The sequence below is a fragment of the Oncorhynchus kisutch genome, linkage group LG17 (assembly GCF_002021735.2).
Source record: "Oncorhynchus kisutch isolate 150728-3 linkage group LG17, Okis_V2, whole genome shotgun sequence".
Classification (NCBI taxonomy): domain Eukaryota; kingdom Metazoa; phylum Chordata; class Actinopteri; order Salmoniformes; family Salmonidae; genus Oncorhynchus; species Oncorhynchus kisutch.
Genome location: NC_034190.2, coordinates 52,620,613 through 52,640,203, shown reverse-complemented (window position 1 = coordinate 52,640,203; position 19,591 = coordinate 52,620,613). Strand labels below are relative to the sequence as shown.

Here is a 19,591-nt window from a genome sequence, read left to right as displayed (position 1 = left end):
AATCCGATTTTCCCTACCCCTAACTCTAAACCTAACCCTAACCCGTACTCTTAACCTTAACTCTAACCCTAACCTTAACCCAAAAACCTAACCTTAACCCTAATCCTAGCTCCTAACCCTAAACCTATTTCTAACACTAATTCTAACCTTAATCCTAAAACCCCTAAAATTTGCATTTGAAATTGCGAGGACTAACAAAATGTCCCCAGTTGGTCAAATTTTTGTTTGTTTACTATTCTTGTGGGGACTTCTTGACCCCACAAGAATAGTTAAACATCCACACACAAACACACACACACACACACACACACACACACACACACACACACACACACACACACACACACACACACACACACACACACACACACACACACACACACACACACACACACATTCAACGCACCTCTATACTAGTACTAATCACAAGCTCAGATGTCCCACATGGTACTTTCTTGTCTGAGATTCTATGGGTCAAGAACAACAGAAGAGCGTGTCAGAGCCAGCACCTACTCCTCAACACTTGAGAGAGAGAGAGAGCACAGCGTGGATGCCGATACCCTATAGGATTAGTCCTCTCTGTAGGGAGTGAGTATGGTTTTCAGTGTGAGAGTCAGCCATAAGGGGAGATGTCTGAGAGCACAACACAATGTCATCAGGTCTACTGTAATGCAGGGGTACGGAATGCAAAATAGCTGTGCTTGTGCCAATTTTGGGGGGGAATGTTTCATCATTGTGGCCTTCCTTCTTTAATTGGGTTGGGGGGGGGCTGTAAAATTAATAGAACATTCATTCAATTTCAATTTGGGAAACCGTTTGCTTTTCATATGTCTTGGAACTAAAGCTATTACTGATATTACTGTATGACTAGCCTGTGGAGTGGGCCTATGCACCATGCTAAATGCTGAATGTTTATGGAGGGTCTAAGGTTTTTAGTAGTCAATGGTGTTTTTATAGTGTTTGTTGGCTTTCTTTGGCACCCAGTTGTCGTTGATGAGTGTTATTGCTGGATTTTTTTTGGCACAGACAATTTTTTTGTAGGCTTCTTTTTTTTGGGGGGGGGGGGGCTATGCCCTTCTCAGTAGAGTTGGGGGATTCTCAGCCAGGATTGCCACCGCTTTTGGCATTTTCTGGCACCATCCTCGTTCTTCTCAAACGTCCACATATTTTCAAGCCTATTGTTTTCGCACACCGTTTCGTATTTATCAAATGCGTCCAATTTTTTCATTCCGACATACGTAAAGGGTCTCGTAAGACTTCAGCTGTTCCAAGCCGGCCAGAGAGCAGTTCTTTCTTCGCACTTAAGTACAGTTTTGACACCTCCTCTGTTCTCTGTACGTTCCTTTTTCCTTCTCTAAGTAACACTGAAGGGAAAATACAGTGGAGTTATAGCAACAGCTGTTGGGTCCGAGTGAGAAGGGGGCTTGGGGGAGACAAGTTGGGGTTGCATTCCTGATGGATTTCTCACTCCTTATACTCTTGGCTGGGATCGTTTCTTCCCACCACTTTCAAGCCCACCGCTCCTTGTAAAATTCGCTGCATATTAGAGAGGATCTCTCACCCTCTCTCGGGAGCCCCTAGTCCACCACCAGAAACATGAATCAATCAAGGGCTTGTTTTAAGAAAAAAAAGAAGAAGAAGAAGAAGAAGAGGAAAAAGAATGGACCAGGAGTGTCTATCCTTTAGCCGTCAGTCATGTCCTCACTCTTTTCTCACCCCTCCCTCCCTGCAGCCAATGCGAACAATCGTAAACAACGCATGTTTTTAGACACCTCATTCCCATTGGACATGGTAGCACACTGTGCTGCAGTTGGATATAAGCAGTGTTAGGTAGGTTACTTTCTAAATGTAATATGTTATAGTTACAAGTTACCTGTCCAAAAATGTTTATTCGTAATGTAACTTCTGGATTACCCAAACTCAGTAACTAATCTGATTACTTTCAGTTACTTTTAGATTACTTTCCCCTTAAGAGGCATTAGAAGAAAACTAAATGGATCCATCAAACGCATTTGGTGTGTCATCATAGTGGTCTCTGACTTGTGGTCAGACTCGCTCAGGTGGAACAAACTTAAACTTGCGCCTTTATTTTGATGCTAAATTGGAATGTCATTGAGATAACATCCCATACATACCCACAAGACATGCCACAAGAGGTCTCTTCACAGTCCCCAAGTCCAAAACGAATTCACTGTAACGCACAGTATTATACAGAGCTATGATTGCATGGAACTCCAATCTCCAATTACTCATGCAGAATGCAAAATTACATTTACAAAATGGATAAAACAACATCTCATGGCACAATGGGGACTGAAATGACACACACAAGCCCACGCACACACATACAAACTATATCACACTCTAACACACACAATCTACACATACATTATTAGTTAAATGAGTTATATTGTTTGTATATCGTTGTATTTAAAATGAGTGTGACTGTCCTTGTCTATCAGTATATCAGTGTCAGTGGTGGAAAAAGTACCTTATTCTCATACTTGGAGGAAAAGCAAAGATACCTTAATAGAAAATGACTGACACCCAGTAAAATACTACTTGAGTAAAAGTCTACAAGTATTTTGTTTTAAATGGACTATATTATCAAAAGTAAATGTAATTGCTAAAATATACTTCCATATCAACAGTAAAAGTAAGCGTATAAATAATTTCAAATTCCTTATATTAAGCAAACCAGACGACACCATTTTAATTATTTTATTTTATTTACGGGTAGCCAGGGGCACATTCCAACACTCAGACATCATTTACAAACGAAACGTGTGTTTAGTGAGTCTGCCAGATCAGGGGCAGTAGGGATGACCAGGTATGTTCTCTTGATAATTGCATGAATTGGACCATTTTCCTGTCCTTCTAAGCATTCAAAATGTAACAAGAACATTTGGGTGTCAGGGAAAAGGTATGGAGTAAAAAGTACATCATTTTCATTAGGAATGTAATTGAAGTAAAAGTAAAAGTTGTCAAAAATATAAATAGTAAAGTAATGTACAGATACCCCCCCCCCCCCCCCCCCCCAAAAAAAGCACTTTACACCACCGATTAGTGTTTTGTTACTTGTCGTGCTGCTTCGACAAAAGCTCATGGCGATCCGAATAAACCAATAAGCACGACAAGATTTTGCCCACCAGTTGTGGCTGAAGTGACAAATAGACTGTAGCCTACATGAAATGTTGGAGTAATTAGCTACTTCAACATGTGACCCACTTCAGCTGTTTTTACTAGTTTTATTTTTCTGCACTACTTGTTAATTATTGTTTGCGACTGTGTTTCAGCTGCTATCGACAGACCCAACCTCCCTGTTAAAACTATTCAAGAGATTGAAATACTATAGTCTGGTGATAGCCTGGTGAACTTTGGCAAACCTTCGTTGGTAGCCTGCAACAAGAGATGTCAATGTTAACTCTTCTTGCACAGAACGTTCCACATTCCATCCGTTTAAAATAGTACTGTAACCATACTTTTACCTGTCTTTAAAATTGTTTTGGAGACAATACTGGAAGCCATCTATAACTGACAGAAGGAATGCAGTTTCTGCCTGGGTTAATCACTGATAAAAATGCAAACGGATGCGCTGATCTATCGTCTCTGGTCTATCATCATCAATGCATCCACTCTTATTTATGGAGCTTATCTTGTGATCTCGACAAAAACAACTTTTATCATGAGGTGATCCTCTAAGGACTTCCGTACTGAACAGCATTTGGTGTCATATTTTTCCTGTCTCAAAAGCAAACATCATTGGGACAGTGGGATTGGTCCTCCACGGATCATGTGATGTGGTTGTTGTTGGCAGTCCATATCAGAGGCTCTGTTTAGCTTTCAGCCATGTTAGTAGGTCAGCTCAATGTCCCATTCTCTTAGCACAACCCCCACGGGGGAATTAGGCCATTATACATATTTATAGCTCACTGACTGATTCAAGTAAAAACATGACTAAAAGGGACATTTTTCTTTTTTGTTGTTGTCAATAATGTGGCTAAATTATGTCATGTGAAAGCCTGAGGTATCTGAATTGTGGCAGTAATTTCGTTAGGCGACTTTCCTTATAATCTAATTCTGGGAGGCTTTTAAAAAAGCTCGAAAAGGTCAGTCCAAATTACATTTTTGAAAAGGTCACTGAAAGAAAATGTCCAGGACATGAAAATAACATTTAAAAAGAAAAGATGGTGTGCTTGTGTAATGCTCACACCAGTTATTGTGGACAAATGTAGTTTACAGTCTGGCCACTGGACAAAGTAATTCCAAAGATTGACAAATTCTTCCTTTGTCAGATGTCTAATTGCGAGGATGGATGGAGGAGTGGATGGATGGTTGGATGGATGGAGGGATGAGGGTGAGACACAAATGTCATGTTTCTAAGTCTTCCACGTTTCTGTACTCCTTTCCATCACCCTTGAATCTTCCACGTTTCTGTACTCCTTTCCATCACCCTTGAATATACAACTGACCATGCAAGAGGCATCAGTCAGCTACTGACTGGACCCCAAGTGAAAACACATCTCTGCCAAATATAACAGCATACTCCCCTTCCAGGGTGGGTTCTCTACGGTAACAAAGGGCTTTCAGTCCTCCATCCACAACAGACTGAAGAAGAAGGTCCCACCTGAGTTAGTACTTTACTGTATGTCTTGGAAACTAATTGGATGTACAAATTGGGATCCCACTTCTGACACCAAATGTGCCAATTAGAATTAGTGCTCATTCAAAGTAAAGCGGTTCATGGGAGACGATTAACGGGACCAGAAGCTGAGCTCCATTGACTCCCAGTAATGACTCGGTGCGTGTTAAAAATGGCTCCTTTCAGGGCACCACTGAGAGGGGCTGTTATGAAGGAATCAGACACCTGGTGCTTCTGGGGTAACTGTTTTTTACACTAGCCCTCGACAGTGTCAGAGACAGGGCAGACAGGGGCCTAGGGGTCCTAGAGTCAGGTACCCGGGGAGCCAAAGGAGAGGGTAGACAAAGGTGGCCTGAGCCTCTTAGCTTGTGCAGCACACCATGGACTAGTTGTTGACCTGGCCGGTGCAGCTGTTGCCTGCCTGCCTGCCTGACATGGTATCCAGATGTCTGGGAGAGGGTGAGAAACAGGGCTGCGGTGGTGTGTGTGTGTCATGGGGCGGGGGGCTTCTACGAGAGGGGAGGAGTCTTCAGCATCAACAGATTTCTCATTTCATGTGGTTCTCATAGAGAGAGACATACACAGAGAGAGAGAGAGAAACAGCCCATCTGTCTTCAGAAGCCACCACCAATCCTTAATTACATCAAACCAACCATAGCTTATCCCTCTCCACACACACACACACACACACACACACACACACACACACACACACACACACACACACACACACACACACGCGCACGCACACGCACACGCACACACGCACACACACAAATACTTTTACAGCCTCTGTTTGACAAATGAACGACACTGATATGTATCTAGCCCAACGACAGGGATGAGAACTACCAGATCTTTAGGACTGAGCCATGGCTACCTGTCTTACTTGAAACATGTTCCACTGCTGACAACATAACCACACTCATGTTTTCTGTCAATGGGAGTGACAGGTTTGTGAGGCTGGAGTGGTGGCTGTTAACAGTCGACATGGAAATTGAGAATGTACTGTATATCAATGATTACAATTGTCATATCCTTCCACGTCACACCTCCATGTAATATGTGTTAGCCTAACTCATACTTCACTCCATTACTTATTAATTCCATACATAAATACATGAAATCAACAATACACAGTGTCAAAGTATATCATAATACCTTGATCCCACGATACCTTGACTCGCTTAGACCACCTCGGCAGTGGAGCTGGCTGAAAACGGAGCTGTAGGCCTGAAGCCTTGTAGCCTTGTAGTGCGACTTGCCCTGCTGCTACCATTCAGAGTCAAAGCTGCTCCTCCAAGTCATTTGTTTTGTGCGCCACAAAAGAACAAATGGGATTTGTGTCGACGGTGGAGTTGGAAGCAGTGGCAGTGTACCCGCTCTGGTGTTCAAACAGAGGGGTTTATTATTAGAGTTGAAATGAATTTCTTTCAGTCTCTCTTTACTCCTGATACTTATCGGCCTAATCCGCCCCTCCACTCCCCGACTCCCCGATTCACACTACCAGCTACTTTAATTAGCATAGCGCCAACCCGGCTAGCAGACGGAGAGATCGAACAAGGGGGGAGAGAGATACAGGGAGGGAGAGGGAGAGGGAGAGGGAGAGGGAGAGGGAGAGGGAGAGAGAGAGAGACTGATCAGTCTGGGGCTAACTGGGAGAATCCTCTCCCTTGGTCTTTTGTTCTGATCTGTGACCATCGTTGCCAGGTTACTGGTGTCACTCCTTCTGTTGTTGAGTGGTGTCTCATTAAACCCATGTATGGAATCCTTCAAACTGTGGACGCAATTGAGGCCTATACTTTTCTAACAAGACATTTAGAATGGGAATACCCTACAAAAATGGGACGAGTTCCATGAATAGGAAGAACATGAGCATTTTTGTGACCGTGTGTGTGTGTGTGTGTGTGTGTGTGTGTGTGTGTGTGTGTGCGTGCGTGCGGGTGCGTGTATGAGTTTGTGTATGTGTGTGTACGTCTGCATGTGTGTGTGTCTGCATGTGTGTGTGAGGATATATGTGTGTGCCCTGGTTCATGTGGACCATCTGTGGGCAGTAAAACAGCATATCTCTGTCTTTCCATCTCCAGTGGAAAGAGAGAGAGAGAGGCCCCGCGGCCCTCTATCAGGGCTTGACCTCTGGATGCCTATGTCATGTAACCTCAGCCTTTTACTCTCCAAAACCCCTCCGCTCTGACGCCCTCACCCTGCCACCTAGAGCTACAGAGAGAGAGCGACAGAGAGAGAGCGACAGAGAGAGAGAGCGACAGAGAGAGAGAGCTAAAGAGAGAGAGAGAGCGACAGAGAAACTGAGAGATAGAGAAGAGGCTACTGCAAAAGAGAGAGAAAAGATTGATGTTGGGCTTTTTCATGCCTCTTAGTCGCTGTTATGTTGGACTTTTTGGCTGTGAAATTCAATCACGTTATCCAGGTTTTACTCGTCATCGTGCCCGTCTCCAAGTCATTCCCCCCGCCAGCCAGCCCAACAGTAATCCCAGACGATATCTCCCCAACTGGAGAAGATACGCACGCACACACGCACACAAAGCACACACACACAGGCACGCACTCACACAGGCAGGTATACACACACACACAAAAATAGAACAGAATGGTTTTTAGCTCTGTTGTGAGCTAAACTAGGTAATTTACTACAGTCTTTATTTAGGGGAGGAGCTGGGGAGTATGAGAGAGAGAGAGAGAGAGAGAGAGAGAGAGAGAGAGAGAGAGAATCCTTCCAAGGTGACATTGCAGTCAGATTCCAGAGCAGAGTATCAAGTCCTTGGTGGTGCTCAGAGCAAGCCTCTTAGGAAATCCACTGAGCCCTGCAGCCGCACTCACACAGAGCAGACTTACTGTAAACACACACAGTGAAAAATCTAAATAAAATCTACAATGTTACTGGTATGTTAAATGCAATGAGCTTTCAGTAATGATTTTATTCATAAGGAGTGGATGTAAAAACCTGTCAAGAGTATCTTACGCAGTTGTATGGATGAGATTCAGTTGTCATGAATCTTTGGTACATCGTTTGTACACCGTTGGTGTTGATTCTGAAGTGAAGCGGAGAAAAGGCCGCCAAGTTTGTGAACTGAGAGTGTCTTAGCTCACTCCTCTCACTCTTAGCACCTAGGGCAAACACTGCCTCGTGTAATTATTAGAGTCCACCCTTCGAAAATAGAACTCCAAATGATATTCTACACTTGAAAGGCATGTTTTTCATTTGCACAAATGTAAAACTGCAAATGTAGTCGGTGAGGAGAGGAAGAAAGTGGGTAGCCCGGGGGAAAGTATAGGTGGTGTGTGTGTGTGTACTTTCACTCACTTTTATTCTCATATTGTGTGTGTGCGCATGTGCGTGTGAGAGTGTAAGTGCGAGCACGTGTGTGTGTGTGTCTGTGCCTAATCGTGCGTGTTCGGGTGTGGTGTGTAGGCTATCCATCTGCGTGTAGGCCCGTACTTGTACACGGTTTCTCTCTTTTATTTGCCACGTTTAATTAAGTCCCGGCAATTAGTGTCCTGTGGAGTTGAAAGATGGGTAATTTGTGCCTATAGCCACGCACTGCTCTTTCATTTACCATTCTGCTTAATCTGGGCCTATGGGAGTGGAGAGGGAGGCTGACAATACATGAGGGACAGGAGGGCTGGGGGGCTGAGGGAGCTATAGCTGGGGGAGTGGGTGAGGCCGAAGTCCTGCTGAGCCTGAAGCTGGGGGGGGGGGGGGGGGGGGGTGTTAGCACCTGGAATATCAGTTTGGGCCTATCACTTTTGCATATACTGTAGGATTAAATTAAGTTGAAACTTTTTGTCGAGAATGAGTCATTCATTGATGTCTATGGGAGAATGGTGTGTAAGTGTAGAGTTTGACACACTTCTCTGAAGTTAAGATTCTCTCACAGTAATGTTATTCAGCAATCACGCAAGAGAAGCATCTGTGTTTCAGACCTGATCTGGCCGAGCCATATGGACGCGTGTGTGTGTGTGAGCAGTGGAGCACAAATGTGCATCCCTGTCCTAGGCCATCCATCCGTTGATCCATGCGAGCCAGCTGAAAGGTAGCATTGCTGGGGCTGAGAGAGAGCCTGTTTAAAAAGGCCTCTTTGTGGCCCATTCAAGCCAAGCCTCCATTGTATCCTTCTTTCAGCGGCCCTCTCAATGGGCCGGGCCCATTTGGGAGACAACAGGAGATTAACTGCACAGACAGTGTATTAAGTGCTGATGAATCTGCCCCAAGAGCCATAGATCAATGACACAGGCCAACAGTCTCCTACTGCATATGTAGAAACATACATACAAATTTAGGATCTTAATTTGATCACCCTGTTGCAGGATAACTTTCCCGCAATGCAAGACATTTAAAACTTGTAGTGTATTTGAGGTTTAAAAAGGCTCCTGAAGTCTGTAATTTCCACTTGATTATCCCTTACAATTTTTTTTATCAACCCCTATTAAAATGTCAATGAATTATAATCCACATAATAATTCACATTTCCTGTTGGTGCAGGATTATTGTCCTGCTGTAGCAAACTGGAGCCTTTAACTGGTTGTTTAAACACACACAGGTGGGTCAGGGAGGGGAAAGATCCCTTACTGCCCGTTTTAGATGCATTACAAGATTCATGTTCGCCTTGAGTGTCTAACCTGTGTTTTGTCTTGATGGCCACAGTTTGAGACTGCGTTGACTAGGTGCTCAAAGACACATACAATGTTTGTTTATCAGGAACACCTTCCTAATACTGAGTTGCACCTCCCACTTTTGCCCTCAGAACAGCCTCAAATTCGTCAGGCATGGACTCGAAAGCGTTCCACAGGGATGCTGGCCCATGTTGACTCCAATGCTTCCCACAGTTGCGTCAAGTTGACTGGATGTCCTTATTCTTGATACACATGGCTGGATGTCCTCATTCTTGATACACACGGGAAACTGTGCAGGGTGAAAAACCCAGCAGCGTTGCAGTTCTTGACACAAACCGGTGCACCTGGCCCCTACTACCATACCCCATTCAAAGGCACTTAAATCTTTTGTCTTGCCCATTCACCCTCTGAATGGCACACATACAAAATCCATGTCTTAATTGTCTCAAGGCTTAAAAATCCTTCTTTAACCTGTCTCCTCCCTTTCATCTACACTGATTGAAGTGGATTTAACAAGTGACATCAGTAAGAGATCATAGGTTTCACCTGGATTTACCTGGTCAGTCTATGTCATGGAAAGAGAGTTCTTTATGTTTTGTACACTCAGTGTTTAATGCCGGCAAAACCTTAAGCCCAAACCTATTTCCTCTTTTCAAATCAAATTCATCTACTTTTGCCTTGTTCCAAATGGTACCCTATTCCCTTTAGTGTTCACAGATCTATGTTCAAAGGTAGTGCACTACTTTGACCAGAGCCTATAGATCTCTGTTTAAAGGTAGCGCACTACTTTGACCAGGGCCCATAGATTTCTGTTCAAAGGTAGTGCACTACTTTGACCAGGGCCTATAGATTTCTGTTCAAAGGTAGTGCCCTATAGGGAAAATGGATTTCACGGTGTGAATCAGCCTTTCAACCCAGATGTCCCATTATGTATGTATTTGATGTATTCCAACACCAGCACATCTGAAACTAGTCATCAGCAAGCCCCTGTTAATTGAAGCAGTTTTTTTGCAGTAATTTTGCCCATGGTGTGTGGGGCCCTCACACTGATGGTGTTAATTAAGATTTAAATGTGTTTGATTGACACGATAGCGATTATCACCCCCAAAATAACACTGGGTCAACCAGTTTGAATGAACAGTTAAACTGTTAATTGCAGGTTCTTTGCCTTGGTCTGCCTCCCTCCCTTTTAAGTCTTTGTTTTCTATTTTTTTCTTCTTATTTTCCTCCTTCCTGCCGTGCAGTCTCTCATTCATTCATGAAAATCCTCTTTCACTCTAGGTGTGGTTCAGCAACCGACGGGCCAGGTGGCGTAAGCAAGCGGGAGCCAATCAGCTGGCGGCGTTCAATCACCTGTTGCCAGGCGGATTCCCAGGCAGCGGCATGCCCACGCTACCCACCTACCAGCTCCAAGATTCCGGTTACCCCACAACCACACTATCACAAGGTATAGACATCTCTACCACCACCTGCGAACACATGGTCCTAACATGTAGTGTTGAGGTACCATTATCAAAGTTGGTTAGCCACGTAGTGCTAGTGTGATCTAATGCTAATGTATTTTAACCTTGTCTGAGACCTGAAGGCGAATGTTATTGTAGCTCCTTGAGCTAATGCCTAGGATTTAGGTCAGTGGGCTAACACAGTCTCGTGGCGCATAGATGACATCTGAGTCACGTACTTGATTAGACCTGTTACAAACACCCAGTAGCGCTAAGATGATATTACATTCCTATGGTGCTGTGTATGTGATCATCACCCAGGACCTTAAATGTGATTTCTCCCTGGTCCTCCTTCTGTATAAACCCCAGACGTTAGTGGCACGGTTCACCGCCCTCAGCCATTACCACCGTCCACCATGCACCAGGGAGGGCTGTCGGGCGGGGATGGCGGCTCGGCCTACGGCCTGTCGTCCAACCGTCATGGCTTCTCCAGCTACTCCGACTCCTTCATGAGCCCCTCGGCACCCAGTAACCACATGAACCCCGTCAGCAACGGCCTCTCCCCACAGGTAGGTGCTGGGGTTCAAATGGTGGCATATCAGGGTGTGAGGCAGTGTTATTCCACTGCTCTGCGGGTGTGTGTGGGTGTGTGTCCAAGTCACGCTGGTGTGTGAGGACAAGTCTTCCGCACTAAGAAATGTACCTGCAACCCATAAAGAAAACACTCCGAAGAGAGTATACTTTTCCACGTCCCATTCATTTCAAATCTAAATATTGTGCTGTAAAGAAAAGGACTATTCTTGCTACAGCACCAGAAAGCACATCTCGATTGCTAGTTTTTTTTTCTTGTCCTACTGTTTATTGTTATTGTTTATTGTATATGTTATTGTTTATCTCTGACAAATGCTATGATTGTTGGTTGCATAAGTCCAAAACATGCATTCTTGCACTTAGGAGAAGAGTTGTGTTTTTGTCATACCCCGGAAACCCAGTGTCTATTTTGATAGAGTAACACCCAGTGGCTTGTCTCTGATTAAGAGGGTCTCTCGTGGCTTTGACTGTAAACGTGTCAAGTACAGAAGATACCAATATCCTCTTGCTACAGGGGGATTTTGGATGATAATGTTTGACAATTAATTTCATCCCACATCCCTGAGCCTCAAATCAAATGAGGACGATTGTTTGACACACGTGGATTCTAAACGAATTAGAGTTTCAACTTGAAACCCACAACCATGTTCGACAAATCCTTCGCTCAACTCAGTAGGCACTACAGGGAAACAACTAATACGAAGATATCCTAGAAAAGAAAAGACGTAATCACATTCAACTAATGAGTCTTTTCACGCAATTGTCGAGCTGTGTCTACCGACATCATTTTCTGAATTAACAGACTTCGCCGTCAAAGCGCTCTGTCCTAATGCATTGTAACTGATTTAAAAAAAACAAGGCTTAGCTACCCAAGACAAACTTCCATAGATGAATATTGCATGGTGAATGACCTAGGCATGAAGTATTTTTCACTCAGAAAATAGAGATGAATTCATCACTGAACGTTAAGGCATTATTCTATGAGACAGGTATACCATTTTAATGTTATAGAGCTTCTTCCTCAGATTCTAAGTGATAACTTGATGCTAACTAGCCCGCTCTGCCTCTTCTGTGAGAGGTCCATCGGGTTTTTACATAAGAGTCTTTATTTTCTTGGTCATCTCTTATTAGAGGACAGTGGACTCGATAAGGGAATGCTACACCGCTGTAATCAATTGGTGTCAGAGGCCTTTAATGTTTCCTTTCCCCTCTATCGTCCGCGATGCCATTGTTGTGCGTGCTCGTGTGTATGTGTGTGCGTCCGTGTGGCATGCAATTGTCCACTTTATCCTCTCACGGCATCTTGAACAATAACCATTGAAAATGAGAATTTCTGATCGTGCTTGATTTTTAACGGCCACAGAATAGAGAATAGGACGGATGTTGATGCAAACCACTGGTGAGGAGGAAATTATATGCAATTACTCACCAAAACTGGGCAGTCCAGCCCACCCTGAGCAACAAGATCTGACTAACAAGCAGAAAATAAGATTGAAATGGTGTTTAAAGAGTCTCAAATTTAATTCAATGCCACATTTGTCCGCAATTACCCCCGCATTCACACATATTTTATTGCGAGGCCCCCCCCCCCCTGAAATATTTCTCAAAGCAGATTGAGAAAACTGGTAATACTTCCACTCTTTTTTTCGGCGGAGAAGAGAAGAAAGAATGAAGGATTTGGGTGACAAAAAAGAGATTTTCTCTTGTACTGGAGAGTTGGGGGATAACAGGCACGTTCCTCAGCGTTTTCTGATTGTTAATCGTAGTGGTGAGGCTTTGGGAGGCTAATGCTTAGCGCTGCAAACCTGCATAAATATCAGGGACATGGGTTGGCTTTTCCTTATGATTATTAACGTGACTCCCTCTCTCCCTTGCTTGTTCGCCGGTAGAACAGATAAAATAACAAGACTTCCCTGTTTTACATTAGGGATTACGACGCTATAGTTCCCAAGCCTACTGTATGGGCAAGAAGAGATTTTTCTATTAAGAGGGGCCTTTACTTTGATTTTGCATACGTATGCGTTTATGTATTAGCAAAGGCATTTGAAAGTGATTTTTTAAATTCAATTTGATTCTAATAGGAAATAACTGAACTCTAGTATTTTGTCAATTTAATTTCGAATAATATTACTCTAAGAATTTAAGAAGACGTGTTTCATTTGCATTTGAAGTGACAGAAACATTTCAATCACGTGATGTTAATTCACAGCACCTCAGAAAAAGACATGAAATCCGTAACAATGTCAGCAACAGAGAAATTAGTTGTTAATGCAGGTGGATCAGTGATTCACAATCACAACCCATCCATTCTAATACGTTGCTCCACATGGGTGCTTTTGTAAAGGTGTGTGTGTGTGTGTGTGTCTGTGTGTGTGTGTGTGTGTGTGTGTGTGAAAAAGTTGTACATTTCTCCAGTCTTAGCATCACTATCTAGCTCTTCTCAACTCCCTTCTCTCTCTCTCTCTCTCTCTCTCTCTCTCTCTCTCGCTGTCTTTCTCTCTCTCTTACCCATTCGCCCAGGTCCCCATGTGACATGTGGCAATCCCATCAACCTCTCATTGTGGGAGAAATTAATGTCGTCCCTGACAGCAGGACTATCACAGTTCAGCCCTCCAGACCACCACACTGCACTCTGCGCAAGCAACCCCTGGCCGTGCCCCTGCAGACACAAATACTATCCTCTCCTCCCCTTCTCTCCTTCCCTGTCTCCCCCCTTTTCTGCAGGGAAGGCTCATAGCATATGCTGAAGAAGCTGCCCCCCCCCCTCTTTTTTTTTCTACATCGAAATTCCTCCTCTTCTTCTCTTTCTTTTAAATCTCCCCCCCCCCCCCCCCTCTCTCTAAAATGTCATGCTTTTCCCGTGTCTCTCTTTCTCTCTGTGGAGTATGTTTCTCTGTCCTCAGTGTGGGCTACTATTTCTCCAATCCTTCTGTATGCCTTTAATAAAGCGTTCTATATGCGCACAGCAGAGAGAATATTTCCTTTACAGCAGGCAGGAACATATGGGAGGAGATGCAGCTTTCCCCAGTATGATTAGCCCGTACAGTGCCAAAGCACGGGAATATATATGGAAATGCACGTGAAAGTGTGCGTGTGTAGATACAATTATTTTATTCCCCCGTTCTTTTGTTGTAGTTTGTTGTTGTGTGTTATTGGGGATGTGAGCAGAGGAGCATTCTTCAGCCAATCCAGTCTTTACAACTTCTTCTTTCCCAAAGGAACATTTCTGTTCCAAAGTGGTTGTTTGTTCATTTCCTTTCCTCGTTACAAGACTAAGGTGTTTTAGGGAGTTTGTGTCTTGTTGGTTGTAATTGGTTTGACAAAGCTTGCAATGGAAAGAGCTTTACTTTGATCCAACTGTGGTTTATGCAACTAACATCAGCACCACAAAATATTTATTCCCCCAATTTTTGTACCAGGACAAGCATTGTGTCTTGAAGCGATACAGGTATTTGCACATATTCCATACTGTCCCTCTTTCTTTTAGTGGGTTGGCGTTAGTGTACAAATGCATACTATTGAGGTTTTTAAATAACTTTTAATATCTCACCTTTGTAGCTGGCGGTACATTTTTTTTGCTTTCTATGTTATTTTATTATTGTTTTAATGTAAAGTGTGTAGCGATTCTAAATGCACTTGAAATAAAGTGCATTTATGTTGTCAACAACAGTAAACAGCACTTACAATTGCCAAGTACTGTACTGTAGATGTAAACACAAGCCAGCTGCACCTTCTTTTCCCTCCCTTTTGTGCACGACATGAAAAACCTGTTCCAACCACATTCTATTGCTTATTTCATTCCCCGATTCCGGTATAACATGTTATAGACAATAGCAATCTGCATACTGCGTACCTCAGACAGATGACCAAGACCAAGTCATTACTAGTCAAGATGAAATAGTTCAAACGGAAGATATGAAGATAATATGTTCTAGTAGCATTGTGCCAGAGTTGAACACATTTGTTCTCTGTGGGTGTTGTCTTGTTTGGTGTCCATTGAATGTTCCTGGAGGCTGCCAATCATTGAATGTTCCTGGAGGCTGCCAATCATTGAATGTTCCTGGAGACTGCCAATCATTGAATGTTCCTGGAGGCTGCCATTCATTGAATGTTCCTGGAGGCTGCCATTCATTGAATGCTCCTGGAGGCTGCCAATCATTGAATGTTACTGGAGGCTGCCATTCATTGAATGTTCCTGGAGGCTGCCAATCATTGAATGTTACTGGAGGCTGCCATCCATTGAATGTTCCTGGAGGCTGCCAATCATTGAATGTTCCTGGAGGCTGCCAATCATTGAATGTTACTGGAGGCTGCCATTCATTGAATGTTCCTGGAGGCTGCCAATCATTGAATGTTACTGGAGGCTGCCATTCATTGAATGTTCCTGGAGGCTGCCAATCATTGAATGTTACTGGAGGCTGCCATTCATTGAATGTTCCTGGAGGCTGCCAATCATTGAATGTTCCTGGAGGCTGCCAATCACTGAATGTTCCTGGAGGCTGCCAATCATTGAATGTTACTGGAGGCTGCCATTCATTGAATGTTACTAGAGACTGCCATTCATTGAATGTTACTAGAGCCTGCCATTCATTGAATGTTACTGGAGGCTGCCATTCATTGAATGTTACTGGAGGCTGCCATCCATTGAATGTTACTGGAGGCTGCCATCCATTGAATGTTCCTGGAGGCTGCCATTCATTGAATGTTACTGGAGGCTGCCATTCATTGAATGTTACTAGAGGCTGCCATTCATTGAATGTTACTGGAGGCTGCCATCCATTGAATGTTACTGGAGGCTGCCAATCATTGAATGTTCCTGGAGGCTGCCATTCATTGAATATTACTGGAGGCTGCCATCCATTGAATGTTCCTGGAGGCTGCCATTCATTGAATATTACTGGAGGCTGCCATCCATTGAATGTTACTGGAGGCTGCCAATCATTGAATGTTCCTGGAGGCTGCCATTCATTGAATATTACTGGAGGCTGCCATTCATTGAATGTTACTGGAGGCTGCCATCCATTGAATGTTACTGGAGGCTGCCAACCATTGAATGTTCCTGGAGGCTGCCATTCATTGAATATTACTGGAGGCTGCCATCCATTGAATGTTCCTGGAGGCTGCCAATCATTGAATGTTCCTGGAGGCTTCCATTCATTGAATGTTACTCAAGGCTGCCATCCATTGAACGGTGCTGGAGGCTGCCATTCATTGAATGTTACTGGAGGCTGCCATTCATTGAATATTACTGGAGGCTGCCATCCATTGAATGTTCCTGGAGGCTGCCAATCATTGAATGTTCCTGGAGGCTTCCATTCATTGAATGTTACTCGAGGCTGCCATCCATTTAACGGTGCTGGAGGCTGCCATTCATTGAATGTTCCTGGAGGCTGCCAGCCATTGAACGTTACAGGAGGCTGCCATCTATTACCGCTCTTATACTAACCTCAAATGGTTTGTTATTTATTTAAAATGTAGTTTCCCTCTCTCTCCCCCCACCCTGTATTGTAGTTATAGCTAGCCTTGTCCTGGTAAAACTGATGGCTGGCATGGCTAAGACTTAGACTAGTTCCATTAAGCCCCTGAGTGATTTCCCAGTCTTGAACATGTCTTGAACATAACTCTCCATATCTCAGTCGGTGTTTGACAGCCTATCATCTTATACAAGAGCCTGTCCAGTCTGAGCTCAGGGTAATAAGGGAAGGCTTATAAGACAGGTTTCTCACCACGATTTGTTGCATTCTTTTTATTCAAGTACGAGCACTGGGATTTAACCTCTAGAAAGTCCATAAACAACAAAATAGTTGTATAAAACTTACTTGAAATTGAATCATTTGTCTTTTTTTGATGACATGACAACATGCACCCTCATTCTGAGCAAGGGGGGGGGGGTTGAAATGAATAGAATGAGAAATACGTAAAAAAAAAAAATGCAGTTTATGATATCACTGCATTAGCGTTTTCATTGCGAGATCAACCATCTTGACCCCTCCGTCATGTTTCCAATCATTTACATGAGATAACAATGTTGGGTGTGTTTCCAAACGATGAGCTTGAAAATAGCATAATGTCTATGCCCTCTGACAGGCAATAATTCAATTTGGATAGTGCATATTGCTTTTGGCATCTGATGCACACACAAGACGTTTTGTGCCTCCCCCCTTTCAAATTGAATGCGAAAGAATTACTGACTTTCATGTAGGAAACTAGCAGTAGAATGCAGCCAATTCCAAGTATTATTGAGTGAGAAAATTACAATATGAAAATGCTAGCCTTGTGATGGGAAAGTGCATTTGATATGTATGCAGCCTGACTCTCAGTCATTCTGTTACAGCCTTGGATTCTTGATGAAATAAAGCTGATCTTATTGAACCACGTTTTAAAAAAAACTCTATTTGGCTATTTTCGGTCACCCCATTGTCAGACTGTTTTCTATATGGAATGTCAGATGACAGGCACAACGTTGGTCCCCTAATCCCTCGCTGTCAGGACACACAACTTGTTGACCCGTCACAGATAAACAAACAATTACCCACAAACAAACCCCAACTAAACCCATAAATTCATCATAAAAGTCAACAAAAGCACACACACAAAAATACTGAGGAAAAAAAAGTCAAGGTTTTTCCTCTTTAATTTCAATTGCTGTGGTGGTGAAGGAAGATTTGTGTTTTGGAATGGCGGAAGAGCTCTGGCTAGCATTTGATGTCGGAGAGTGTGTGTTTGGGTGTGTGTGTGTTTGGGTGTGTGTATGTGAGCGAATAAGGCTGGGGTTTCAGCACTAGGGGATCAGAGCCACTGTAGCGCTCCCCGGCTCTCCCTTTGATCCATATCCCCAGGCCTGCCTGCCTGTGCTGCGCGCGCTAACTCAGGCCTCACTAGTGATTCCTGACAACTGTCTGCCCGAGATAAGGGGAGGGGGCCCTCTCCTCTCCCTCTTCCCTCCCTCCTGTTCTCTCTCTCTCTCTTTCTCTCTCTTTCTCCCTCTCTCTCTCACTCCCTCTCCCCTCACCACAGCACTTCCATTAGCACAGCAGCCACTTTTTAAAAAGGGGATGAATATTTAAGAAGCCTGCACAGGAGTTGCCAAAAAAAAAAACATTTACCAGGGGAGATGTTTTTGGCTCCCTCTCTCTCTCTCTCTCCCTCACCCAGCCCCCTCTTGCTTTTGACAAGACACTGTGCACCTGAATGTCAATGAGAGAGAAATATATATATATATATATATATATATATATATATATATGTCTCTCTCTCTCTCTCTCTCTCTATATATATATATATATATATATATATATATATATATATATATATATATATATATACACACACATACATATATATATGTATATATATATATATATATATATATAGAGAGAGAGAGAGAGAGAGAGAGAGAGAGAGAGAGAGAGAGAGAGACTTGTGCCTCCTTAGTCTCCTACATTATGAAAACTTGGGGGTATTAAGCTCTTTCACTGGGCACCGTGTCAGCTGGCAAGCTCCGGTGTCAACATATCAAAAAGGATGAATGCATATATTTACATCACTTCCATACTTAGAGAGAGGGAAAGCGGGGGGAAGGGGAGAAGAGGGTACATACTTGTTAATTAGAACTCATCCTAAATACAGATGCTGTTTCAATTTGGCAAGAATAAAAAAAAAGTAAGAAGCTTTAGAAGAGAAAAAGATGAGACCTGCCAAGAAAATCAGGCAAATTTAAATCATATCCACTGGCGGAATGTTTTTTTTTAGCATACATTTTTAGCATTTACTTATTTATTCATTTTGCTTCTTCTTCTTCTTGCTATTTTCTTCTTCTTCTTGCTATTTCTTCTTCTTCTTGCTATTTCTTCTTCTTCTTGCTATTTCTTCTTCTTCTTGCTATTTCTTCTTCTTCTTGCTGTTTTCTTCTTCTTCTTCTTGCTATTTTCTTCTTCTTCTTCTTCTTCTTCTCCCAGCGCTGGAAGCGTGGAAATAAGAAAATACGAGTCTTCCTGGTCTGGTAATTGTAGGTAGTAGAGTTTCAGTGGTTCGGATGAGTGGAAAGCCCTCCTCCTTCCTCCTCTTCTCTTTCTCTGTGGTGCTCCATTGGAAGAATGGACTCAATAGCCCTTAAGCCTCTTAAAAGGTGTTTGAGTTATCTCACGCAGTGCCTCCTGGTGGTTAGGTAGGCCTATCGCTAGCCGAAACCGTCTGGAGGTAAAATAATTCAGAATATAATACGGTACTGTACTGAACAATGGGAATTTGAGAAACCAGACATAGGGGATATGGCAGGTGAATG

At 43.3% G+C, this 19,591-nt stretch overlaps 1 protein-coding gene across 2 annotated transcripts in view; it reads left to right on the top strand.

Moving 5' to 3' along the window:
• Window positions 1–19,591, top strand: part of LOC109907886 (paired box protein Pax-7) — a 67,083-nt gene that overhangs the window by 30,342 nt on the left and 17,150 nt on the right. For both annotated transcript variants that reach the window (XM_031794050.1, XM_020506156.2), the window contains exons 7-8: window positions 10,556–10,721; window positions 11,086–11,285. In XM_031794050.1, coding sequence (XP_031649910.1) covers window positions 10,556–10,721; window positions 11,086–11,285 — 366 coding nt within the window. The remainder of the gene's footprint in view (window positions 1–10,555; window positions 10,722–11,085; window positions 11,286–19,591) is intronic.